General features: G+C 33.3%; 4 protein-coding genes and 2 long non-coding RNA genes across 17 annotated transcripts; 3 read left to right on the plus strand and 3 right to left on the minus strand.

The window, feature by feature from the left end:
* The first annotated feature begins 352 nt into the window (after nt 1-352).
* On the plus strand, nt 353-15818 carry LOC140667511 (band 4.1-like protein 4A). 3 transcript variants are annotated; one of them, XM_072895538.1, is made up of 16 exons: nt 353-1008; nt 3654-3854; nt 8467-8571; nt 8757-8896; nt 9865-9962; nt 10870-10990; nt 11113-11200; nt 11327-11443; nt 11599-12102; nt 12402-12616; nt 13005-13080; nt 13156-13241; nt 13435-13590; nt 14469-14742; nt 15295-15401; nt 15681-15818. In XM_072895538.1, the coding sequence occupies exons 2-16, from the start codon at nt 3741-3743 to the stop codon at nt 15715-15717; spliced, it is 2238 nt and encodes a 745-aa protein (XP_072751639.1). In that variant the 5' UTR covers nt 353-1008; nt 3654-3740; the 3' UTR covers nt 15718-15818. The 3 variants fall into 3 exon arrangements, 2 of the variants coding, with proteins under 2 accessions (XP_072751639.1, XP_072751640.1); XR_012047027.1 differs by lacking the exon at nt 14469-14742 and having other exon boundaries at nt 355-1008; XM_072895539.1 differs by lacking the exons at nt 14469-14742; nt 15681-15818 and having other exon boundaries at nt 355-1008; nt 15295-15649.
* Nucleotides 15754-17043, minus strand: Srp9 (signal recognition particle 9). The gene is made up of 3 exons (XM_072895542.1): nt 16807-17043; nt 16114-16182; nt 15754-16008 (listed from the first exon to the last, which is right to left on the minus strand). Exons 1-3 carry the CDS (start codon nt 16876-16878, stop codon nt 15913-15915), a joined length of 237 nt encoding a protein of 78 aa, XP_072751643.1. The 5' UTR covers nt 16879-17043; the 3' UTR covers nt 15754-15912.
* Nucleotides 17044-17838: 795 nt separating this feature from the next.
* Nucleotides 17839-23102, minus strand: LOC140667514 (uncharacterized). Of its 7 annotated transcripts, none has more exons than XR_012047032.1 (5): nt 22916-23102; nt 20805-22619; nt 20490-20719; nt 19962-20007; nt 17839-17963 (listed from the first exon to the last, which is right to left on the minus strand). It is a non-coding gene; the product is annotated as an uncharacterized lncRNA (long non-coding RNA). The 7 variants fall into 7 exon arrangements; XR_012047028.1 differs by having other exon boundaries at nt 17884-17963; nt 18939-20007; XR_012047033.1 differs by lacking the exon at nt 17839-17963 and adding an exon at nt 18010-18559.
* Nucleotides 20551-22619, plus strand: LOC140667512 (uncharacterized). 2 transcript variants are annotated; one of them, XM_072895540.1, is made up of 4 exons: nt 20551-20682; nt 20837-21132; nt 21436-22019; nt 22170-22619. In XM_072895540.1, exons 1-4 carry the CDS (start codon nt 20561-20563, stop codon nt 22449-22451), a joined length of 1284 nt encoding a protein of 427 aa, XP_072751641.1. In that variant the 5' UTR covers nt 20551-20560; the 3' UTR covers nt 22452-22619. The 2 variants fall into 2 exon arrangements, with proteins under 2 accessions (XP_072751641.1, XP_072751642.1); XM_072895541.1 differs by having other exon boundaries at nt 22173-22619.
* Nucleotides 23103-23250: 148 nt separating the features above from the next.
* LOC140667927 (uncharacterized) lies at nt 23251-24644 on the plus strand. Of its 2 annotated transcripts, XR_012047083.1 has the most exons (3): nt 23387-23727; nt 23882-24113; nt 24510-24644. It is a non-coding gene; the product is annotated as an uncharacterized lncRNA (long non-coding RNA). The 2 variants fall into 2 exon arrangements; XR_012047082.1 differs by lacking the exon at nt 24510-24644 and having other exon boundaries at nt 23251-23727; nt 23882-24243.
* A 433-nt stretch (nt 24645-25077) lies between these two features.
* On the minus strand, nt 25078-27303 carry Fkbp39 (FK506-binding protein 39kD). Of its 2 annotated transcripts, XM_072896306.1 has the most exons (5): nt 27144-27303; nt 26862-26951; nt 26183-26397; nt 25446-26116; nt 25078-25275 (listed from the first exon to the last, which is right to left on the minus strand). In XM_072896306.1, exons 1-5 carry the CDS (start codon nt 27151-27153, stop codon nt 25197-25199), a joined length of 1065 nt encoding a protein of 354 aa, XP_072752407.1. In that variant the 5' UTR covers nt 27154-27303; the 3' UTR covers nt 25078-25196. The 2 variants fall into 2 exon arrangements, with proteins under 2 accessions (XP_072752407.1, XP_072752405.1); XM_072896304.1 differs by having other exon boundaries at nt 25446-26397.
* Nucleotides 27304-27466: the final 163 nt, after the last annotated feature.

The following is a 27466-nucleotide window of genomic DNA, read 5'->3' on the forward strand; positions in this document are numbered from 1 at the left end:
TGTCTGTCTTTATTTAACTTTTGCCATTAGGCCGAGTTGTGATGGTTTAATGGGACGCAGCCCTAGTCTATTTTGCGATAAATGAATATTAACCATTTTGGTGGATTTTACACGGCAGGCAGCTAATACCCATCTATGTATTTGACATGTTTATGCTATAAACCGAATTACCCTCGGCTCGCTTCGACACGCTTCGGTTCGAATCGACTCGCTTCGTCTCGCTTCGTCTCGCTTCGCCTTACTCCATCCCCCCTCCATCCTACCTAATCCCTCCCATGCTATTTCACCTCATTCTCATTCCACCGCCTCTCGCCTCCCGCCTCCCGCCTCCCGCCTCCCGCCTCACGCCTCACGCCTCACGCCTCGCCACGGTCACCTCATCTCACTTATATAGTCTCGCCTCGTCCTCGTCTCGTCTCGTCTCGTGTCTCGTCCCGCCGTGGTGTCTATCGGATCGCGCCAATACAACTTGAAAACTCGTAACTCGCGTCCGTCCGCGTCTCGGGACGTGATGCGCTCCGCGCGTTGAAATCTTTCGAATTGTCAAACGTAAACTTCTGTCTCTACTTTATAATCATTAGGATTGTGCAAGCAGTTGTGTGTGCCGTAGTTATATCCGCGGGCATTACTTTAAGCAGCTATAGAGACCAAGATCTAGACTCTGGGGTATCTGATAATCATCGATAAAATATCTGACATGTTTCGGTACACGCGCGACAGCGAACTTGGTCGACCTCGCTTGGAATACCTCACATGTACGCGTACTACAGAATGAAACGTACGAAAAGACTCGCTGGTCGGTCGTTTTACGAATAACAAGTCGGCGTTACATGCTAACAAAGTTGAACCAAGTACGTATACGGAACGGTAAATCAGTCCGAGCTGCGAATTTTGGTACCGGAAGTGGCACAAGTGTCGAAAGTGACGAAAAGTACTCTGAAAGTGTCGGAAGTTTCCTGAGCAATACCGTCGAGATCGCGAGAATTCGGAATGTAAATCATAACGCAGGTACATGGCATTTTTTAAATTTTCCTTGGTGTATTTTTACTTTGGTTTACTTTTCCTGGGCGTAACGCTAGTTATTAGCGTTTTATTTTATATAGACGAAATAAAAATATATTATTTTTTTTTCAAGTTGATTTTTATAATTCTCTTATACACGTGCATGTATAAACTGTGTGCATTATGTATATGTATGTACTTAGTATATTAAAAATCGAAAATGATCTTATTAAAACTAAACATCTTTTAAATTATGAAAATTATTATTTCACTTCAACATTCGATAAACACTGTCAGATATATTTAACTCATTTTTTTCTAATAATTTCAATTAGAAAATTATTATTGACAACCGTTATCGTTTTCTTTTTTTTTTTTTCCAAGTAATAATAAATAAAACAAAAACGGAAATACACACGGAAATGCAAATCAAATTTCAGATTCGATACGTTCGCGCACTTTATATAAATTGCTCGATAAGTAAAAAAGATAAGGAGAAAGAAAAATTGAAAAATCACTCAACTATATATATTTCTAATCTTGGCTCACTTATTTTACGACATAATGATAATAATTAGTGTCGTATAAATTTCGATATAATTATATTAAAAGAAAAGAAAAGAAAAGAGATGAGATGAGATGAGAAAGCTACGCCAAAAGGGAAGAGACATCGTTAACGAGATAACGTTGACAATCGTTGACACTTGCACAAGTATTTTGCCAAATATCAATGTATTGAAAGTATATATCTTTTTTATGATAAACGAAGGCGAAATGATATCGTTGGATAAGATCGGAGAACATTTGCTTCTTTCATTTTCTTTTCCTTCTTCATTATTCATCATTAGAAGGATGTTCCCGTTAGTTATAAATGGCCAATATGTTAATCAGTTTCTCTATTATTTTTTCTATGTCAAATGAGTCAATTGAGATTCTGGATTCGAAACCTGTTCCACGCACTCCCGCTCGTTCTCCGAGTTCAATGGCATTCGCCACTTGGGCCACAGACATTGTACAGACATTTTTCTCAAGCGACGCATACGCGAGGACAAAAGGTGTACTTGAATTCTCACTCTGTCTGCCAACGTATTTGCGAATACATGTAACAATAGTAATGCGAATATAACTGTACGAATATACAATTCAAAAGATTCCTCTCTGCGCGTGATAAGAATATTTCCTCTATACTACGCGAGAATAGAAAAAGCTTGGCAAAGCTATGTCAAAAATTCGATTGATTATTTATTTACACTCAAAAAAATATTTTGCTAATGTAGATAGATGTAGATAAATGTCTCAATTAAAATTTATCGCTACTTTTTGTAATCTGTTAGAAAAATCTGTTGTTTGTCACGTACAGGAATTTATAGCAGCAATATTCTAACAATACTCGTAGAAAATTTAGATCCTATTGCCAAATATTAATCACATATATAATTGTCCTTGACAAGATAGACACTACAGAAAAATGTTCTGTCTAAATTACACTAATAGTATAGATATAACTGTGTACAATTCAAAAAATTCCTCTCTGCGCGTGATAAGAATATTTCCTCTATACTACGCGAGAATAGAAAAAGCTTGGCAAAGCTATGTCAAAAATTCGATTGATTATTTATTTACACTCAAAAAAATATTTTGCTAATGTAGATAGATGTAGATAAATGTCTCAATTAAAATTTATCGCTACTTTTTGTAATCTGTTAGAAAAATCTGTTGTTTGTCACGTACAGGAATTTATAGCAGCAATATTCTAACAATACTCGTAGAAAATTTAGATCCTATTGCCAAATATTAATCACATATATAATTGTCCTTGACAAGATAGACTACAGAAAAATTTTCCGTCTAAATTATACTAATAGTACGGATATAAATTCTGTCTCTGTCATTTAAATTAATCAAGTGCAAAATGTATGCGGTATTACAATATTTGCTAATCATTTATCTAATAAACCTAATAATTAACCTCCGGTTAATATTTCGCACCTAAAACATTTTTGCTGTAATTGCAAGACTATTTTTTTTTTTTAAGTATGTATACTTTTCCAATTCAAAATTATTTTCTCTACAAGATGCTTCGTCCTATCAGCACGTAGCGATCAAAAGGATCGGAATCAAAATGAGCAGTCATATCTTGTAATATCTTTTTAATGTATGTGTTATAACTATAAAGCATTTTTTTGCGCACAGCTACTGACGCATACGTTAAAAAGTTATATAAATCAGATCTGCTACGATTGGTCTATGTCTATCAAAGATTATTCGATTGAACCGGGAACTATAAAGTAACGGTAGAAGCGGATACCAAGCAAGCCGATTACCGCTATACATATTTATGACAGTTTGATATTCTTCACCTGTTATGGAATTAAAGCCGTACGGAAAATAATTTTAGGATTTTAGATTTGCGATCGCAATTTTAATACGAGAGGGTTGTGAAAAATAAGCTTTCCCCATTTTTTTGTCGATAGAATCTCTCTGACATTGCACGTTGCAAGCTGTTATTTAATATATTTTTTGATTAGTAAGAGCGATATTATACCTGTGGTATAAAGTGTGGTTTCTCTCGGCAACAAGAAATGAAGAGAAACGCACAGAATCATTTTTCACAGCGACTTGTAAAAAACGTTGTCACAATATAATCTCAGGATGAGCGCAAACATATCGAGCGGATAAAGGGATCGCGCGCGAGCCAAGCAAAAGGGATACAAAAGGATCGAGGAAGGAGGAAAGCGATGGTGGTAGAGTGGCTATGCCCTGGACTCAGGCCGACCAGGAGCAACAGGCCTCGTCTTTTACACTGTAAAGTGATACTTCTAGACGAACACGAATTGTTGCAAGATGTCTTGGTAAGTTTGGATATGTTCCTGGGATTATTAATCTAGGATTTTTTCTTTAACCAACGCCAAACCCGTTGACCTTTTCTCTCTCTCTCGTCTTTCTTTCTGAATCTCTGTCGAATAAATTACAAGTGCACAAACGGGAAGAGTTACTTTTCGCAATCAAACATCCAAATCCATTCGAATCGAATAGAATTTCGTATGAACAGAGCGGCGCCGTATCCTACCGTAATTCCTACGTCATATTAGCCACAAGTTATAATTTAGCGGATTAATAGCACTTTCTTTCCCAGAGCTTGTTTCTAGTAGATAGTTGTTTCGGAGTACCAGACTATATACTTGTGCCCGGCGGCTACGGTGGGTTATGGTCGACTGTGCGGCCAATGCGGCCAATGCGGCCAATGCGGCCAACGCGGCTTTGCACGAGGGAAGACGCATACATATCTCTCAGGAGTATTCACCCGGAGAATTCCTTTGCTCTTCTTCTCTGTTATTAGACGATATGCCAAAATTGGTGGTGGGCCACCGTAGACAACGCCGCCTTACCTCCTCCGCATTGCCAATGGCTAAGCCGCACACTAATTCCCGCGTCTTTTCAACCTACCTATCCACCTACCTACCTACCCACCTACCTACCTACCTACCTACCTACCTACCTACCTACCTCTTCTTTTTTTTTCTTCTTTTATTTTTTCTTTTTTCCTCTCGAAATCACTCTCGCGTTGCGCGCTCTTCTCCATCTTCTCCGCTTCTTTCATCGTCCGACTCATTTTGTCGATTAACATTCCGAACCTGTATAAACACATATCCTTTATTGTATGTGTCTATACGTATAACGTAAGCTTCTATGCAAGTCAAAATTCATTAATTGTATAATACAAAATATACTAGCAACATGCTGTAGTAACATCTCGAGCCTGACACCGCAGAGTTATTGTGTGCTATACTGAATGGTTCGCTTTACCAAGCATTGCTTGTGTTTGGTAAAACTCAGCGTTTAGTAAGTGCTTATAGTGATTCTTTAATACGATTGGATCTTATCTTTGGATCGCCTTTGGAAAGACATCTAAGAACCAAACATATTAAAAAATCATAAAGCGCTTATGAAGGGCTGAGTTTTAGTGATTGCAGAATTTTCTTAAATAATTTAAGGCAGAGAATGCATTTTTCCATCTAATTGTAAGGTAAAAATAATAGGATATAAATAATATATCCTATTATTATCTAGATAAAGATAAGGCAATTGCTTCACCTATGAACAAATGATTATCTAGATATTAGAAAACACTGCTCAACACACACACACACATTTTCTCTCTCCTTTTTTTCTCTCTCTCTCTCTCTCTCTCTCTCACTCATTCATAGTATTTTCTTATTCTAAGAATATTCTATAAAAATTATACAACTTTCGATACGATAAAAAGGCGCAGTAACTTTTTTATATAATATTTACTCTGAAAGAAAAACTTGTAAAAGGTAATTATTAATCCTTACAAGAACACCAATATGCTCTAGTAAAATAAAAAATAATGTACGAGATAAAATCATTGCGTATAGTATTAAAAAATATGATCGAGAAATGCAAAAAAAAAAAGGAATAATTATTGATTAGTAGATTAATAGTGACAAGTGCGATACTTGTAAGTAATATCTTGCCACTGCAGTATCGAAATCCGTATTTTCTCAGATTTATACCGCCAATCTCATCGTTGAACCGTAAAACCAGTCTCTTATAATTGCAACGTAACAGGCGTGAAAGAATGACTGCGTCAAGATTGCGACCGGATAAACGAGTAACATTTCTAGTAGAATCTCTCGCAGATACATCTACGTCTTTATATCATTTTGTTTCGCAACCGTGGAATGTCAATATGTAAAATTGGTACAAATTGAGCCTGCAACCGTGTACGGAGAATACATACGTAATGAAGAGAGTTTGAGAGTTTGAACGCTATAATCATAACTATTGTTTGAGAAACAAACAATGCAAAAAATATCTTGCTAATGTAGATAGATTTCTAGATGCCACAATTAAAATTTATCGCTACTTTTTGTATCTATTAGAATATTGTTTGTCACGTATAGAGTTTATAGCAGCTATATTCTAGCAATACCTCTAGAAAATTTAGATCCCATCGTCAAATATTAATCACAAATCTAATTGTCCTCGACAATAGGCAACACGGAAAAATTTTCTGCCTAAATTACACTAATAGTACGGATATAAATATTCTGTCTCTGTCATTTAAATTGATCAAGTGCAAAATATATGCAGTATCGCGGTATTTGTTAATAATAATTTATCTGCTTCACTTAATTTTGTACACCTAGAAAATTTTTGTTCAAGTTGCAACGTCATTTTTTTTTTTTTTTTGAGTGAACAAGTCCAAATATCTCGATATACATATTTGTCGTACATATACGCGATACGAATTCAGACAAACTTTCCGCAAATTGTCAACAATAAGCTACTCGTTGGCATTCGGATTTTTTGCATTTCCGCTTGAACGTTATCGTTTCATACCTCTCTGATTACCTCTGATTACCTCTTCTTCGCTTGACGTCCAATTACACAAATGGCGCTCAGCATCCGCTGCGGGCGATATTCACCAAAGTCTTTTTCTTTTTCTTTTTCTTTTTCTTCCGTTGCTTCTACTTTCCATTGATGTTACCATATCTAGTCACGATACCTAGAGGCAAGAACGAATCTTCGATAAAATATGAAGCAGCGAGATGTTGGCTAGTTGCCATCACGAAACTCGCCGCTTCTCTTCCTTCGTATCTATTAACTACAAGCACATTTTTTTGTATTTTTTTATTTTTCATATTAACACGTATATTGTCGCACACCTTTTCCTCTATTATTGTATCGACATTTTTTCTTCCCTTTCTAATTTCTTTAAACACTTTTAATCTGTACATTTCTAATAATGAACGTCAAACTTTACATTCATATGTGGCCCAGTAAACGATTTATTCAAATATCTCTCTCTCTTTTTCTCTCTCTCTCTCTCTCTCTCTCTCTCTCTCTTTCTCTTTCTCTGTTTCTAAAGCTAACTTTACAAGAATTCGTTAATTCATGCTAATTCATAACAATACTTATTCGATTCCCACAACGAGTTATGGCAGGAAAGACTAGAATACCTAAATAAATGTTTAAATTATACCACGTATGAAAAATAAAAGAAATCATCCGAATATCCGATGGAAAAAGGAAAAAAGGAGAAAGAAATAAGCAAAAAAGGGAGAAGGATCGTTCGGAACACGCAAGTTGAAGATGATTACCCATCTCCTGAACCTATACTCTTCTAGGCCTTAGGCGAGAGAAAAAGGGCGAGGTCTTTCATTCTCTTCTCCTTCTTTTCTTTTCCTCCACTTTTTTTCATCCTCTTCGACAATTTCTTGCTATACATATTTTAACTGTCTTTCGTTACGTATACATTACGTATACTGTTTTCTCTGTATTATGTTTTCTTTCTGTTATTCTTTGCTTTTGGTTAAGATTTTATCGATTGCTTCACTATATATAATTATATCATATGTTATATAAATAAAAGAAATAAATAAATAGTTCAATAATTTTAATTTTAATTTTAATTTTAAATGTGATATTAATTGTAATTTAATTTTAATTTTAACTTAAAATTCTGAATAAAAATAGATTGACAGGTTTTGTTTCAAGGAAGATTATAGATTATATATATATATATATATATATATATATATATATAGTTATATGTGTATATATGTTTGTATATATAGATATTTATATTTATATATTTAGATGTTTATATACATATTTATTATGTTTTCTATATTTTTATAGAATTATTTAATTTATTTTATTTTATGAGATATTTTTTGGATTATATATTTAGTAGAATTAGTAAGCGTACTCATATATATATGGTTTATAGAATTCAAGATATGAAATGGTTATATGTAAATACGTAAAACATGTAAGCTGAAAGTCATCTTAAGCCGAAAGGCGAGGATTAAGAATAAATAACAAAAAAATTATAATATAAATAAATAAATAAATAGATCAATAGAGAGAGAGGGAGAATAAGTTTCCGCGAAATATTTTGGTGTTAAATTTATATTCTTATCACCGCCATATTGATAATGCGCGTAAATTACAAACCGGAAAAAGATAATAACACGTGTATAAAATTTAACAATATGAGCATTTACCTAAAGATTCCGTTAGTTAATTTCTCTCGGGGAGGGGGGGGGGCGGCAGGGGGGGAATAAACAACGCGTCACGGTTCGCAACACCAGTGGGAAACCGTCCCCTCTCGATTTCAATCTCGTGCTTCTCGCTACAGTATAGTTTTTTATAGTATTATACATACATGCTTCTCGCAAATGTATAAAATAAAAAAAAATATTAATCTAATTATCAACGTATATGCACATTTAACTTCGACAATAATAAATACATCTTAATTTTAATTTTATATTTAATTTTGATTTTGATTTCAAGTTTTAATTTTAAGTTTAATTTAGATCCAGAATTTTAAGTTAAAATAAAAAAAAAAAAAAAATTATTAATTTAATTATCAACGTATATACACATTTAACTTCGACAATAATAAATATTTACATGTATGTTTTCCAGAGCTCGAACCTAGGTCAAGAATTATTAGATAGAGTATTCAAGCATCTTAACTTACTGGAAACTTCTTATTTTGGATTACGCTATCTTGATCACGGAAATCAAACGGTAAAATGCATTTAATCTATTTAATCTCTGTTATATAATAAATTGTCCTTAATAATTATGTAATTTAACGTTAAAGAAGAACAGTATCAAATTTTAATACGTAATTGTGGAAAAACTATTCAACTTATGTAAAATTCTAATTTGTTACAAGTAATTATAATACACTCGCGCGTTTGCTTTTCTAGCAATGGCTTGATCAGAGTAAAAAGCTCGGTAAGCAATTGAAGATTCATAAAGGAGATCCTGGATCGGATGTTCACACTCTCTACTTTGGTGTTAAATTCTACGCGGCAGATCCGTGTAAACTCATTGAAGAGATTACCAGGTAAATTCCTTTATCTTTATTAAATAATCTATAAGTATACGCATCGATATTTAAATAAATATAGTAAACTGGTAAGATAATAAAAAAAAAAAAAAAGATTTTTCGGTACATTTTACTCATTTATATTATAAAATATAAACAATTTATTTCAATGAAATTCGCAAAAAATCTCCATATGGTTACTCTGACATCATAATTCAATGTGATTGTAATCAGGGGACAGGAAGTTAAAAACTAAAACATTTTTTTTTTACATGTTTTGATATAAAATTTCAACTGTTTATTCGTATATTTTAAAATCGAAAAAATCATATTCTCATCTTAGGAATATACCAGTTATTTTTACAATATCTTCCTCTAAAATAAGCGCCAAAAGGATTTTCTTAACTAAAGACAGAAATCCTTTAAAAGTATCCTTCAAAATCCTTGTTAAGTATAATATTTCAAGAATATCATTTTTTCGGTGATAAAAATAATGAAGAAAAGTTAAAAAAAAAAAAAAAAGATTGAATATTTGTTCGAACGCGCACGATATGTGAATATGATGCGAGTAATATGCGGACAACAATGTTTATTCGATGTCACGTCGTGAACGATTCTTTCACGCTTGGTGTCTTCGAAATTCTCGGAAATTCCAGGGACGTTACGTTGCGGACGCACGAGAATTCCACGTGCGTCGAATTTGTTGAAACGCGCCCGGCGTACATGCATGCATGCATGCATACATACATACATACATATACATACGCGTGTCTCGTGTTAGCTTTCACGGCGTTATTCGTGCGCGTTTGTGTAATTCAATCTTAATGTTAAATTCTTATATTTTTTAGAAATGAAATAAACGCGTGAAATATAAAAATTATATTTTCCGCTTCAATGTGTCCCGATGCTATGATATGTATATTCTCCGTCCTATTTAAAATTTCAAGATCATTATTATAATAAAACTTTTCTGGCTTGTCTTACAGATACCAATTTTTTCTACAAATTAAACAAGACATTCTACAAGGAAGACTGCCCGTGTCCTTTGATTTAATCGCGGAATTGGGAGCCTACGTTGTTCAATGTAAGATATTTTTTATTACATTGAAAAGATGCGTATCCATCGCACAGACGCATGTTGCTTATTATTTCTCGTGCACACCATGCATTTAAACGTTACAACGCCCGTTGATCGTTTAGCTGGTTTTATGGGAAAAAAAACGGATAAAGCATTAAAACCATGTAATAGAAAAGACCATTCGTAAAGAATACAGTAAAACTTGTGTACATACATATACTCTCTATGTATATGTACGTAGCAAGATAGAGGAAAATGTGAGCAAACAGATACGCGAGTGGTCCACACGTTAATTATCTGATGGGGAGATTCAAAGTCGTACAGATAAAAAAAAGAAAGCAAACTAAAATACGCTTGTGTTTGCATCTCATTGCAGTCAAAAGAGACGAAATGAATATCCCTTCCTCCTATTCAACGATAATACACGTATACTGCGAAAGGAACACGGTGTACAAAGAAGAGAACAGACGCAATGGAGAATAGAGTAGGACGGATAAAAGAAAAACATTGAGAAAAAAGAAAGCATTTCTCATTTGTTTGCAGTGACCATTATTTATAACAGAATTATGCTTTTCACAATAGTTTTACAATTATTTATTTTCTACAGCTATATATATATATTTCTCATAAACATAAATTAATTTTTCTTAAAAATCTGTTAATTTTGAACAAACGTAAATAAAATTTAAATCAATATACATACACATTGTGTAAGAAAATTAAAGAAAAAGATGAGAGAGAGAGAGAGAGAGAGAGAGAGAGAGAGAGAGAGAGAGAGAGAGAGAGAGAGAGAGAGAGAGAGAGAGAGAGAGAGAGAGAGAGAGACTATATATAAATTCTTCTTTCATATACACAATATAAATAATTACTTATTTTTTACCCTTTCTGTAAAATAATTCCTCTATTCTTTTAGCGGAACTTGGCGATTATGATCCTAGACGGCACTCGCCTGGATATGTCACGGAATTTCGGTTCCTCGCCAATCAAACTGCGGAACTGGAGAATCGTATAGTAGAAATTCATAAAACTCTCATGTATGTTATTGTGTGAAATTTTATTATCGTATAAAAAAAAAAAAAAGAGACTTGATCAATATTAAGTGTTATGGAAATATTAAAGTGATTTAGATAATATGCATAATTATGATTTGTTTCAGAGGACAATTACCCTCGGCGGCAGAATTAAATTACCTGGATAAAGTGAAATGGTTGGAAATGTATGGGGTAGATTTACATCCTGTGTTGGTACGTGAACATATTGATAAGATTAATGTCGCGCATGATTACTAATATTAATCTAGCAAAAAAAAAAAAAAAAAAAAAAAACATAACAATAATTAAATAAATATATATATAAATTTTTATTTGTAGGGCGAGGATAGCGTCGAATATTTTTTGGGCCTAACGCCGAGCGGAATAATACTGCTGCGCAACAAAACCAAAGTAGGAAATTACTATTGGCCTCGAATTAATAAAATTTACTATAAGGTATATAATTTGTTGTATATAATTAGCTGGCTACATTTTTTTTATTTAGATTATAAAAATAATATAGTAAAACTTAAGAAAATGTAATATAAACGGTCTCGCTGTATAAACACTTTTCCACGATAAGTCGAAATAAAAATTACATCATCTTCCAGGGTAGATATTTTATGTTGAGGGTGAGTGAAAAAAATTCTGAAGAAAGAACGCACGGTTTCGAAACACCATCGAAAGGGGCCTGCCGTCATCTCTGGAAATGTTGTTTGGAACATCAAGCTTTCTTCCGATTAATGGCAACTGGCCCACCGCCTCTAAGTCCATACTCTCGTTTTCATTCATACAGTCCTCCGTCCACTTTGGAGAAGCATACAGCTATTAGACGAAATCCACCGCCATTTCAAAGAACTCCCAGTAGGAGAGCACAAAGGCGAGTTGTCGAAGGTCAAGAAATGGTCGGTTCATTCATCGAAACGCCCGTTACCGTAATCACGAATCCAGGTTGCAATCCATCCGTCGGTAATGTGCCGTGCAATATGCAAAGGCAGATGAACACTTCGAGTCCGAGAAGCACGAGAAGTGCACCGTGGACGCAGAGTCAACCCCGTGGTCTTTATACCTCATCTAGTCCTCGTTCCGTTCGCTCCGCAGGAACGGCGCCGGCAGTTAGTTGACATATTTTATTCGCTTGTATTACATTGATTATGCCTTAACCCGTCACAGAGTTGATGGCAATACTTTCGTTACTCACTATAGAAATGTGTGAGCGTGTATGTGTATAAATATAGTTGTAGCATATGTACAATATGTATGTTATAATATATGGAAAAAAAAAAAAAAAAAAGTTGCTCATTGACTCTGCTGACGGATCAAATACATCCATATATAAAAATATGCTACGTTATAAAATTTCGAATAATATACATTTGATTGAATCTATTAAACATTGTTTCTCACAATGTAGCTCCTAAGTAGGCTTCAACGTCGCAGCAGCTCGGTAGAGAGTCAAAGCTCAGGGGATAGTCATAGTCGCGGTGGGCACCGTAGGCGAAGTCATAGTCATAGTCACCGTCGACATAGCAGACATTCCGACTGCGAATCTGAACTCTCGAGATGTTCGGATACAAGATCCGGCCACCGGAAACACCGTAGAAAACACAGGAATTCCCGTTCCTCTAGGTATCTTTAATTATTCTTATTGTTTTACTTACGTTCATTCTCATCGCGATAACATCTCGTTCCCAGAATTGTTTCTCACAAAGTATGCGTACTCACCTTCTTGATAAATTCAAATCACGATCCCTTATAAGCATCAACGTGTAATTAAAGTAGTTTGATGATAATAAGTCTTCCTGTTCCCATCAACCGTAGAGTTCATCGACCTTTTTTTGACGTCAAATTTATTAATTTTATTAATTTTGCATAAAGTTGCTCACAAATAAAATTTCTTTTCTTTGTAACAATTATTCCTTGCTATATGATTACTCAGATATCCTTCGCGATATAATAATGCATTAAGGTATCGAAAAATGTTAATACGAATCTGATGTGCTATTTTCCGCAACAGACACGAATTGGTAGATTCGGAGCCACAATGGAGAGAAGCGCAGAAACGAAAAGGAGAAGGTGTGCAAAAAGCTATCGTAAGTATCAAGTCTTTATCGAAATTATTTCGTTTATAATATTTCGTTGATAAACTTTCAACCAATGTGTTACAGGTAAGTCATACAGAGCCTAGAAGAAGACATAGAAGCAGACATCGAAGTCCTTCCCAAAAACAGTCATTACCGGATGAACTTCGAAAGTATACATACATTTGTTGTGAATATCATAATTTCACGATACAGAGTTTGATACAGAGTGCAGAAAAATTTATAAATTTACTTTAATAAAAATTATACTTATTGTTATATAATAATTTACTGACAATGAGAGAAATATACCGCGTAGAGGATATTAAAAATATATAAAAATGTATAACGTATTTTTTTTTGTAGACACTTGGAATTTGGCCTAGTCGATACTAGTGGGATGAGTGAACAACAACGTCGAGAGATATCCTACACGGTAGTACAGTCGCAATCTGTACAACAATCTCCCTTACAATCCAACAATTCTCGATTGGACGATACAGATTCATCGTCCCTGCCTAGGTACGATGATCTCAAGACGGCCTGCAACCTCCACAACCATCCTCCGCAATTGGAGGATGATACGGGATCCGTAGTCATTGTTTAGTTATCTCCGATTTCTTTTTGCATGTATTTTTTATTTATTTCGAGCATGTGTATATTATCTACTTTAAGCATGCCCCTATTATTTATTTAAAGCATGATGAATCCTTAATAAATAAGTCAAATTAACTGCTTGTCGCACTTGTTTATTTTTTACATCCTAGCTGGCACTTATTCGCTTCTGGCTGTGTTCCATGGAATTTCAAAGGCGATGCGTGCCTTTCGTTTTCTGGGGTCGTAATAATTATTCGTGTGTGTGTTTTATTTCTCATTCATATATGGTATATATTACTTATATGGTATGCGCCATGTATTTGTGTAATAAATATTGGTATCTGGGATTGATGATGTCAACGTTCAAGATTCAGAACACTTTATGCTCCGAGTCTTTCTCATGACATTCCTCGATCCCATTCGATTCCCTACATGTCCCGCGCATTTTGCGCATTTTTCATTGTGTTTATTCTCTTTCAATTTACGAAAAATTATGCTTAAAATGCGCCACAATACAATTTACACAAAAAAAAAAAAAAAAAAAAAAAAAAAAAACAAACAAACGGATTAGTGGAATTTTTAATTTATATACATTTTTAAATTTCATGACGTGTAAGAACAGAATCAATGTACTATGTATATTAATTAATTGTACTAAAATGTACTAAAAAATAATAATAAAAAAAAAAGACGCATCGATTTGAAAAAGTCGAATCTACGATGGACCTAGTAATTGTTAAAACAACTAGATGAAAACGACCAAGTTGAAACGAGGTGAGAGACTGTCAAGGATTCCCTTTCAGAACTGTCGGATCCATTGGCAAAAGAGAAAGAAGAATCGTGCGGCATAATCGGGATGGAAGTGCTTATAATTTGCTGTCTGCGACATCCAATCGAATCGAGGCAAAATCTTCCGGAGTTCAAAACGAATGTAACATCAAGAGGGATTTTTATTATACTCGTAACAACAAAGTGTCAATAGCTAATAATACGGACAGTGGACTCGGGGAGAGCACCCCACAGGACTTTTCAAGCTGCCGCTCAAGTTCTGCAGACAGCAATAAACCTATTCACATAGTACGTATTCCAATTTGCTCCTTTTATCTGTAAGTCCGTCTTTTATTTGTATCAGTTAACATCTTTGCTAATACCTGTTTCAAAGTAGACATCCAAACAATGCACATTTTATTACTTTGCCCATATCATTTGCATTTGCTACTTATAAAATAAAAAACTTTTAATATTAACTGTTATAGAAAATTTATCACACATTATATATTGCACATGTCATATAAATGATCTTATGGAAGAGGGGGGGTGGGGGGGGGGAAGAAATAGAAATAAACATTTTTACAAACAAATGCATGGTTTTCAGGTTTGCTAGTCTTACTATCATCTTTTACAAATTTTGTATAAACTTTAAATATAATTAGAATAATTATTTCCTGTAATTACTAATTAATAATCATACAATTCTTCCGATATCAGCATTAGAGAATCGTGCGGATCCTTTTCAATAGCACAATTTTCTTACGCATGCTAGTAACTACCTACAACGTTTATAAAATAATGTGTGGAATGACGCTACTTTCTAGATGATAAATTAGTAAAACATTTTGTTTGATGTAGACACAAATGCAATTAGGAGGAGAAGTACTTTATGAACTGCCTTCAAATCAAGAAATTTATCCTCCTGTTGACACTACTTTGGATGCTGTTCTTCAACCCATTATATCGTAAGTATTTATTTTGTATTTTCTTCTTATTCGATCATATCTCTTTGATTATTACATCAAATCTCCATTAAGTCTAACTTTTATTAATACTTATGTTAATAAATTAGGCAAAATAAATAGTCCCATGACATGTAGTCACGATATAATTTTTCAATAAATATTAAGTTGTAAATATTAATAGAGTAAAAAAAATTGATATTTTAAGTGTAGGGAAACAATTCTCTGTACAATATAGCCTATAGTATAATTTAGTTTAATTTATAAATTCAATTGTTTCAGAACTTTAACAAGGAGGCAGCGGAATCATCCAAAATAATCACAAAATTTTAACACAAAATAAAGCAATTTCACATTTATTATACGTTGTATATTTAAGAAAGTTTTCATACCTTAAACAAATTTAATATTCATGACGCAGTTGTTCAATCTTACAAGATGAGACAAAAACTTTGTTAAATAAAAATGTTTTATGATAAACATATTTCTATACATAAGCTTTAATAACCTTGCTTTAACTATCTTTCGATGCCATATGTCTCATAAGATTGCCTATAAATTTTTCCATTTTTTTTAAGTCTTGAGCAATTTCTGTTCTATATTGGAGACACTGCAAGCAATTTTAATTGCTAGTGTTAGTAATAATAATATTGTGCTCTTAACAAATTTAAGTTTATATTCTACATCTCGTAGAATATGTTTGTAAATTGCTTACCCGTCGATTGTCCGTTAACTTTAAACATAAAACTCCTTTATTATGACAATACTTCATTGTATACCGAGTCTGAAACAAGGCAAAAAACAGAATTAATATAACGCTACAAAAAATTATTTGATTTAAGAATATTATACACATTTACAAAAGCAATGATTCAATTTATTACATAAATATACATATACATATGGTATCGTACGACTGCTTTTTTTCTATTTTTGCTTATATTTTCACTACAAGACCAGCGATCAATAATGGAAAAAGCTTAAGAATACAACTTTACAACTCTATATTATGCAGCAAATATTTGGAATTGATATAATAAGACAAATATACAAAATAATTAATAAGAAGTCTCTAAAAAAAAAAAAAAGAGAGATAATTGTTCGCATCTACTTTCCTTGATATTAAGTGTATGTTAATTCTCTGTAATATAATTTGCAATTTGCAGCAAATGATAATTTCAACAAATTGGACAATACTATTAAGAGTGAAACGAAAAATTAGCAGTTACACTGATGCTGCTGAATTAGACACATTTTTTTTTTATATTAATCTCAAATTGCCGAAATAATCCCAAATAATTCAACTGCTAAAGAACGTTATTATTCTATTGTATAGCAAAATATTAAAAATGATATGTTACATATAAATATGATATATATATATATAACTTTTTATAAAAAAACATACGTTTATCGGATCTTGTAGATATAACCTTTCTGCGCCTTTTTCGAATTCTTCCCATGAACTTAAATATGTCATTGTTTCACGGCAATAAAGGAGATGTAATAGGAGTTATCTATACTCGAGAAAAGTGTAAACGGGTAAAAATCACTAATTTATATCTTATAATTATAATCAGAAAAAAACACGCGTCAACCTTTAACCCTTTAACTACACTTACACCATAGACTTAAAAGGTACACAGAGCACAGAGCAGCAGATTGTCACGGATATATTGATGAAGATAGAGCGCCAACTACCTTGAGAAAAATGGCTATGGCACACGCGTATGCATATGCCAATCGGATTCACGAATTTTATAAGAAAAAAAAAGCAGCTTCCTCTGCTTACTGATTGGCTGTTATCGCAAAATATCCTTTTAAATCCTAAAAATTCTCTACCCGATAGTTAATAATTCAAACTCGTATCGAAAGCTATAATATATGTATGTGCGATTATGAAAATTTGAGTAAATTTATTTTTAACTTATACGTAGCTAAAACGCAAAAACGGAAACTTGAGAATTTGCAAAAGTTATCGAGAAAATAAAGGTAAATAATATTGCTTTAAGTTATTACCTTTTAAACATTATGCGCATTAATATATATATTATATATATGCTTAAAATAAAAAAGAAATTTTGATCAAATTTTCCGAATGTCATTTTTAATCGGACTCTGTGAAAAAAATGCGTAAAGCCACAAATATAGACTGAGAATATATAAGTGCAACAAAAATAAGAAAAAAAATATATAGAAACATATATATATGTGTGTATAGAAAGAAGAGGAGAAAAGAAGATGAAATGCATGCGACAAAGAGGATAAGAGAGGGATAATCAGCGGGAATAAAAACGATCCCCACGAAATGAGAAGAGAGAAAACGTCGTGGGTCCTGGGCCTTGGGTGTAACGCGTATCGCGCAGCTGATCGCCTCATCGTCTCACACCTCACACCTCACACGTCACACGTCTCAGTCAAGTCTTTCAGTTCCTTTTGAATCGCCGTTAGTGCATCATCATCAGCGGTGCGTGATCGACACGATGCGCGTGTGAAAGTTTGCCGTTCATGTATGTACTTCCTTGTGCGCATCCTTCACGGAGGTGAATACAATTTAACACCAAGCTGAAAAGTAAGAGAGAAAGAGAAAAATGAAAAAAAAAAAAAAAAAAAGAGAGAGAGAGAGAGAAGAGAAAAACAGAAAAGATATAAAGTTTCTTTAATTTACGTAATTTTTAGCTGCATTTGTGTCGTGTCTTGTATTAAAAAATGGAAAGCATTTATATATATTCACGCGCGCGCAATGTAAAAATTGAAAATAGAATTATTTATCGCCGTAGTCTTTTTTTCCGCGTATTTGAAACGACGATGTATTTTACAACACAGTTTTTACAACCGCATCAAGAGAGAATAAGTATTCTATAATGAGCAATATATTTTTAAGCAATATAATATCTTTGGTTTAATAATAATTATATAATTATATTAGTTTGTTATTCAAAACGACTGCCGCGATAAGTTAAGGAATCTCGTTATAGTTTGTAAACATTATTTAATCGATAATAACATAAGTCAGCATTATCTGTGTATATTCCTATTCTTTATATATTTTAATATAGATTTAATATAGATTATTTTTGTTCCGAAAGTATATATTCACGAACGACATTGCGTTTCTTCTTTCTCGAGTAATATTGGATCTATCGCAAATTAGATGTGACCTACAAATTAAAAAACCAGCTTTGAATGTTAAATGTTTCATTTCGTAATAGGTTCACGAATATTTGTAAATTGGAATGGCCGTTCGTTTTTAAAAATTTATCCGATTAGAAATATATATATATAGATATTATTAATCGCAAAACTTGCCGTAAAAGTGATTGCAAATATAATATATCTTTCAAACATTCAATCGAATATTCAAAACGAAGCGGTACAATGATGATTGACGATGATTCTTTTTTATCGACGCCCCTGAATGAGTGCGAGTGAAAGTCGACGAGTTAAATATTTTTCGCAATTTCGTTTCGTTGCTCGTTACGTGCATGCTGCGCGTGCTTGCGTGTATACTTAATATCTATCTTATATACGCATAATTACCGTAACTTCACAAAGAAAACACACGTTATTCTCATTACATGTTACATTTCTCTTCCGCAATGCTCATTAACAACTCGATATTGGGAGATTATTATTCATATAGGTGTGTTTACGTGTGTGTGTGTGTAATTCTCGTATATATAAATATATAATTCTAAAAAAAACCTTTGGCATTCATTTGTTTTTATAATATCAGAAATTTATACAAAAAATTACATTCCTCGTTATATATGCAATGTATGTATATTATATAATAAAGAAAAAAAAAAAGTAGACAATTTAGAATTTTTAATTTAAAATTCACAGATATAGCCACGTATGCCATCAATCTCCAAAATTACCCAAGAATCAAAAATAAATCTAGAAAGTATTTTCTCATTTAAAATAAGCATAGAGAATACATCGAAATATTGTTGAAAATCGTTATGCCAATCGCGGTCATGATCACTGATCGAGTTATGTGAAATGATCGCTCTTTCCTCATGCTTTTATAACATCGTTCGGTCATTCTGCACGCGGTGTAATATGTAAACATTGAGACGGACGTGCTGTGCCGAGGTGAAAGTAGTTGACTGGTCGGCTAGCGATTGATGATGGAATGTGCGACACTCACTCTTTCTCTCTCTCTCTCTCTCTTTCTCCCCCCCCCCTTCCCTCTCTCTCTCTCTCTCACTCTCTCTCTCTTTTTCTTTCTCATATTGCAGCATGCGCATCATTGATCCATTCTAGGTAATTATATAAGTTTATAATAATGTCTCTGTAAGTTGTATTAAAGTAATATTTATCAGAAATACATCAAACACGAATTTGCAATTTGTTAATTCCAATAACGACAAAAAGTGCGGCAAAAATCGTAATTTTGACGAATGAAAGATGAGAAAAGTCGATAATTTAATATTGTAATGTATATAACGGAATTTAACATAACGTAATGTGACAAATACAAAAGGGCATTTTCCAATATTCAAGTTGACCTAATTCGAAAATGCGTGCACGCGCGCGCGCGCGCGCGCGCGTACTCACTTTCTCTTTTTCTCGCACGCATTCCTCCTTGACAAAATTTGAGAAACTGAAAGAAGAAATAACTTTTATTTATTACGAGAATATTATTGATAATGTCGCGAATGAAAAAAAAATTGGAAACTTTTTGTCGATAATATTAGAGTGTAAATTTGGGAAAAAGAGAAAAAAATGACCTAAATTAATATTTGTACGTTCAAAATATACGTCCAAATACGACAAATAACGTAATAGGCACTTTTTACGTCGGCCGTGAACGTAACGTGAATGTGAAAGCGACCTTGAAACGTGGCTCATCCGTCGAATGCGCATGGCATTCATAACTTAGGGTGCAATGTATACAATAAATATCCGTGATAAAAGATATACTTGAAATTTATATAAATTTTCGATATACATATATATATATATGTAAAAAGACAGATAGATTATAATATTATTCGTATGGCTTTCAGGAAGAGACTATTAGAGCTTAGAGATTCGTCAATGATCAGAGCGTAGCTATTCGAGTATGCAGCGATGGTTACTGACCTTGAACGAACCTGCACCTGCATGCGGTAGCACCCTATGCGTCATCGGACGCTGTCGAATGCCATCGGGGGATGAATTCGAGTGCCGGTCGATGCGTTCGAGCGGCGATCCCGCGCGATTCCAGAATCAATTCCGATGGTACAGAAAGACACGCTTACGCTGTGTCGTCAATCGAGCCGTATGGGATCGAATGGTAGGAGTCTGAGCCGTTAATACATTCTTTTAGGATCCTTAAAATAAATGTAAAAAGATAAGAAATAATCAATTTTTTTTAAGTGTTTTTTTTACACCTTCATCATTACACAATATACCTACCTACTATACTCGATAAAATAATCGTTTTTCAGGGTAAGGTCAGACTTGGGTGAGATCTCTAAATTCGTAAGCGGCATAGACGGCAAGTCAATAGCTACAACTCAGCGAGTTAATGCAAGAAGATGTTACAAAACATCAAGCAGCTCCGGTTACTCGAGTCATTCTCCGCTGTTATCGATCGGTTCATGCTCTCATTATGCATCAACGTCGACGAAAGATCTGTCGTACGGTGGTCTAGCCGTGATTCATGAAAGCGAAACAGCTTCTGTACCACAACCTATTTGGCCTCCCATTGCATGTCATCAAGCTGAAAATATCGATTACGAAGGTCAGAATAAAAGCAGCAATTTTATTTTCTCTCAAATTTCAGAGAAACATCGTCATCAAGATCATGGTGTAAGAATACAAGGTGAAACAATCCGGTGGATGCGTAGTCGTCTAAAAAGTAGAAGGGAGTAATCAATCAATCGAGGAGTGCCCCAAAGCATAATTCAATATAGCCACACTGATTTTTTTTATCTGTGAGGCAGTGTGGGATTTGTTAAAAATTTAGGCTCCGCCCCCACGATACGCGCAATGTTTCACCTTGTATTCTTTACACCATGATCAAGATATCTTTTCTTTCCAACAGGTATTATCTATACGTGTCGCGTATGTGGCTGCACGTGTAACTATTTGCCGTCGTCGTCATCACCGTCGACATCATCACCACCGAAAGCATCTACGCGCGAGATGCTACTTGAATTATCTCAAACTCTCAATTCTATGATAGATGGTGACATTGCTGTGGCACCGGAAGATATTTTGCACGATATCTCGCGTATTGTTTCTCTCGAGATCGGTCCAAGGAATGACAATTTATACGAATACGTTTGTCCTTCCTGGACTTTTAACGACGATCTATCGGCATCGCCAAGTTACATCAAGGACATACCGTCGAGAGGAAATTCTGCCAATTCCGAATTATACGTTAGTCCTCGTGCTTTCTACGAGAATAACTCGGTGCGATCCGCATTGTTGCTTAAAAATGATAAGATGACGAGACAGAAAAACGCAGAAAGGGAAAGGTCTTACAAAACAGCCAGTGGTCATGTTCTTGAATACCTTGATGGTAGGCATGCTGAAAGTGGTTGTGCGAAACTATCATTTGGATTAGACAAAGATTCTAAGCGATGCCAAAACGGACTTACCTCGACCGAATCGAAATATTCAATGGTGAGTATATATCAATGTAATGATGCACGATTGTCTTTGTAAGAAAAAAAGAGACCTCAACTTTGTTATCCAATTAGTTTTGTGTTTTGTAAATTAACATTTATGAATATTATGTATATTGGCATTATATAAAAGTACAACATGTTTCAGCAGCTAGATTACAGCGACATTGGTTCATCGAGCGAAGAAACGATCACTTCGTCGAACGATTGGAATGGTCGTTTAGCCGTTAGAGGCTTAGGAAAGGACTTCGACTTCACTCTCGACGTAACGCGTGCCGAGCGCTTAAGTCGAACAATCGCAAAAGCGAAACGGAAGCGGCAATGGTGTAGAGTCCTCACCACTCTCTTTGGTTTAATTTTTTTTGTATTAAGTATCATCGTTGTCTCGTTATGCGTAACGAGGGGTCGTAAGGTGTTTGGAAGTATTTAAGAGTCAAAGATTTATCTTATCCGGATACATTCCTTTTTAAAATTATGCGAGAGCAATTTCCGTCTGATCTTACGCTTACAATCACTCATAGCAACTGTGGTACTTATAGTTTCTCTTTTACTAAACTGTGACCAATCGAAGAAATCCGTGAACAATCTTGGGTGTCACCTGAAATATACCATACGCGAAACATCATATTTTTGTATGTACAAAATATTCTACGAAATATTTTGGTAGCTCTTTACCGCAGACATATTGTGATACAAGATACAAATACTCTCGTTTTATACATATATGCATATACCTGCTATTTTTTATTATTATAGTATCTTATTATTATTATGTAAAGAGAGATCCTGTAATCTCGCAATGAATGGCTGTGACCATGTCCTTACGTACCATTAAATACTAGAGATCGTATAGTAGTATTGCGATCATACTAATAAATAAATAATTAAACTTACAAAAAGGCATGGTAACGTTATCATTCTATCGACATTGCGCGATAAAAAACTGAAGCGCAGAATAATTTACGTAAACGTAAATCATATTCATTGCATGTTGTATTATGTTTATATAATCATTGTACACGTTGATCCGTCACGTTTCCGACTTGCTGAACGCAAGTGACAAGTGAGCCTCTGTCAGAAACGATTACGACCAAAGAATAAAAAGATATAGAAGGTAGGAGGGAATATATATCGGTGATGGTGATATGATTTTTCACCCTAAAGGTGCCTTTTCATGCTCGACGCTCGACGCTCATTCTTGGCGCGAAAACAGATCACGTGATCAAAATTGGCGAATTGATATTTTTATTTTTGGCCACGTGATGTCTTTTGACGCTGAAAATGAGCGTCGAGCGTCAGCATGAAAAGGCACCTTGACAAAAGTGCCTCATGGTAGCTACGTTGAGCATCCACTTACATACGTATGTAGAAGTCTGTGGCTCCTACTCCCTACTCCCTGCTCCCTGCTGCTGCCTGCTGTCGTCCGTTGTGTGAGTGTCAGTAAAGCAAACAGCAAAAAATAGTGCAAATAATGATAAAAACGTCAAGGGACGTGCGTGTATAAACTTGTGGAAACGTACGATTTTCATGTATCGATAAACACCAACTGACATTTTGATCGATATATTTTTTTCACATTTATCGAAAACATCCAAGTGTTGGTGATAAGCGTTGCAATTTCGTCCAGGTTATGCTTATATCGATCTCTCACGTTAGCTCAATTATTCCTTGTAAACACTTATAGGATCTTCCCCATTTTCAAAAAGGTAAAAATCACTCTTTTTCGAGACGCAAAATGTATGTACATAAAGAATTTTAAAGAAATGTGATGAAAGTTGTATAGTATAGCATTCTAAGACAAATATTTCTATTTTTTTATTTAAATAATAAAATATGCTTTTGAGTGTATTATAATTTTAGATTATAAAATAAGGTATATACGTACATAATGGTGTGTGTACCATGCTTTGCTGTTCCGATATTTCTAATAATATGGAGATTTCTCATACAACCATTATTAATCAAATGGTGGCAATTGAGAAATAAAGGAAACCAAGGAAAAGAGACCAAGAAGGACGAGCCTTATCCGGATTTAATAAAAGAATGTAAAAATGGAACATGTTCTTTATCATGGAAGGATAATCGAGATGCTGTAAAGAAGAGCGATTAAATCTGTTTATCTAGAATAAATATATTCGATTAATTGATATAGACTATTTTAACATTTAATTTTTGAAGAAGCTATTGAATATATATTAAATATATATATTTATTCAACATAATAATTATAAATGTAAAAATTGCTTTGAACCAATAACAAAATTAAGTACGTCTCGGTTATATAAATTATATAGAATCGATTAAAAATATGACATTTTGATTCAGCTTACCAACAATAAATGTCTGTATCATATTTGATATATTTTATAGAATATAAATTATATATATATATATATATATACATATATATATAGAAACCAGTTCTATAGCTATAATATTTTGCTATTTCTCTCAAAACTTATTTTTAATAAGATATAATTATTTTTAGCATACAATAGATTAGTACACACAATGCAGAAAATGTATATCTTACTTAAATTATATGAAAAAAAGGTATTAACGCATAGTTGAGAATAGAAATTTTAAGGAATGTATATCAAGATATTACAAGGTAAAAAATTTTTTATTTATAAAACTTTGTTTTGTTAATGCTTCATAATAAATAAATGTAGATTCTCAAACACTTTGTAAAAATCTCTATCGTGTGCGATAAAAAAGAAATTCATATTCCATTCACACACGCTAAAAAAAATTACATAGATTTATATAAAGTCTTTTGTTACATATCATTTGTCTCCTTGTATTATTTACTTTTCTATTAAGATGTATTTGTAAAGTTTTAAATAAACAATCTGAAATGTGTGTAACATGCAATTTGTACTTTAGCGAAAACATTATTCTATTTATACATTAGTTAAGACATATTTCCATCAATTTATACTTTAGCGAAAACATTATTTCATTTGTACTTTAGTTACATTTCAATCAATTTGTACTTTATTAAAAAAATATTTCTCTCTGCACTTTAATTAAGACATTTAAATCTTTAAATAATATAGTTTTAGATAATTTTAATAAAATTATTATATATTTTACAAACCAGAAATTAATATATATTAAAGAACATTTTAAAGAATCCTAAAATTACGTAAATACTTAAATTTATTATTAACATTTAATTAACTTTCTTCAGTTCAATATCGAATGTAAGTGTGCTATTAGCAGGAACGGGAGAAACTTCTTTAGCTCCATACCTATAAGAGAAACATTGCTCTGTTAAATTAGCACTCAATAATATAAGTTTTATGCCTAAACAAAAAAATAAAAAATTTTAAAAATAATTCATTATATGAAACTCGATATTATCGCAATATAATAGAAAAGTTAAAATAAAATGGAAAATAAGAACGAATACTATACATACCCCAAGTTAGGCGGTATCGTGAGACGACGCTTCCCACCAACTTTCATTCCAATGATTCCTATTTCCCATCCTCTGATCACTTCTCCTTTACCGACGCGAAATTTATAGCCTTTTCCTTGGATACAAGAATCAAATTTCTTTTCTTCTTTTCCCATTTTACAGCGTGCCACGTAATAAACTGTAACATTTTTGCCAAGTGTCGCGAGTGCACCGTCACCGATTTTTATATCTTCCACTTGCACACCACCCTCAATGATTCTCTTCTTTGCTTGGTTTAGATTCTTCTGTTGCATTTGCTGCTCCGTTTTCTTGTTTTGTTTCTTACTTTGCTGCTCTTGTTTAATTTCTTTCCCATTAGTTTTATATTGCTTATCATGATTCTTTTTTTGCTTTTGTTGCTGTTGATTCTCTATCTCCTTTTTTTCATGTTCTTGCTCCTTCTCCTCCTCTTCCTCTTCATCTTCATCCTCATCCTCATCCTCATCCTCATCATTGTCGTTGTCATTTTCGTTTTTTTCCTGTTCCATATCTTCCATATCCACATCATTATCCTCTTCTTCCAAAGAGCCATAATTTTCCTTAGAATTAGCATCTTGATCATTGCTTTTATCAAAAGATTCTTGCTTAGATATCTTTACTTTTTTCCCATCTTCTTGTGATTTTGTCTTTCTCTTCAAAGAATTTTGATTATTAGTAATTAACCATTTTTCTTTTTTTTTTTCTATCTCGTTTTCTACCTCTTCTTCTTCAGAATTATCTGAACATATCTCATCATATGGTAATATATATCCAGTCAGATGTACAAAACCTCGACCATAGGTCAAAAAGGTTACATAAGTTCCTTCTTCAAAATTTATATCAAGTGGTACCTGACATTTTTTGTCTTCTATTAAATTACAAAGTAGATAACATTTTTCCTTGTAACGTACAAATACTTGTACTAGTTTATCAGCTGTAATAAAATAGATGTCTGTGATAAAAGAATTTCTGAATAAACATATGTTACAATGATATATATATATACTTACATAATTTGCGATACATAAACATACATCAGTTTAATGCATAAATCTATTTTTTGACTTTTATTTATTTGGTCGACTAATCGAAACAAGAGAGGCAAAGATTTTTTTATTTTGCTTGACAAATCAAGTTTTGAACCATTTTACAATATAAATGTATTATTGTATTATACATTATTACGAATACGCGTTATTTTTCAATTGAAAAATTTGCTTGAAAACTAACCTACAATTTCTTAGAGAGTATTTAACAATGTGATATATATGTATGTATCACGATATTGTTGAGTTACATGGTAAAAATATTATATTATGTTAAAAATATTATAGTATTAAAATTGAAAAAAATGAGTTTCAGTCAGAATAATTAAAATTTTTTAAATAAATGATTTACAGAGTGAAGCCAAATCCAAAGTCGCCATAGACACGTGGAATGAACGTTCGACTATCTGCGAGTACTCTTTATGTGGTTCCAATATCAATGCTGTAACAAATAAATAACAGAAGGAATCAAGCATGATAATACGAAATAAAATGTGCTTTTTTTCCAGTGAACACACCGGAACGGCCTAAACATCTCGCGATATATTTCACCGAACCATGCAAAAATCTTTATATTAAACGTTTATTGTTTTATTAAATTTTTATCAAATCTCTATATATAATCATCACTTACCCCAAAACATATTTTCAGTTTAATATAGATGTAGAATAAAATAAAATAAAGATATGCGTATTAGCTTTGACCGTTATGTTATAATTCTACTAATCTCAAATCTCAAATTCCAATATGTATCTTAAAAGACAGAGAGCAACAAGAGAATAGACTAATATAACTATTAGGCTGGTTCCACGATAGGTATAGTAGTGTGGTAGTAGGCGGTTGTCTAGACCAATCGGAGCAAGACACGATAAGCGACAGCGCTGCCGGCGCCATGTTACTAGGCATTGGCCAATAGGAAGCATCCACGTAGTACCTAGGAAATTCTACCTCTGAAG

Source organism: Anoplolepis gracilipes, chromosome 7 (assembly GCF_047496725.1).
Source record: "Anoplolepis gracilipes chromosome 7, ASM4749672v1, whole genome shotgun sequence".
NCBI classification, from domain to species: Eukaryota; Metazoa; Arthropoda; class Insecta; order Hymenoptera; family Formicidae; genus Anoplolepis; species Anoplolepis gracilipes.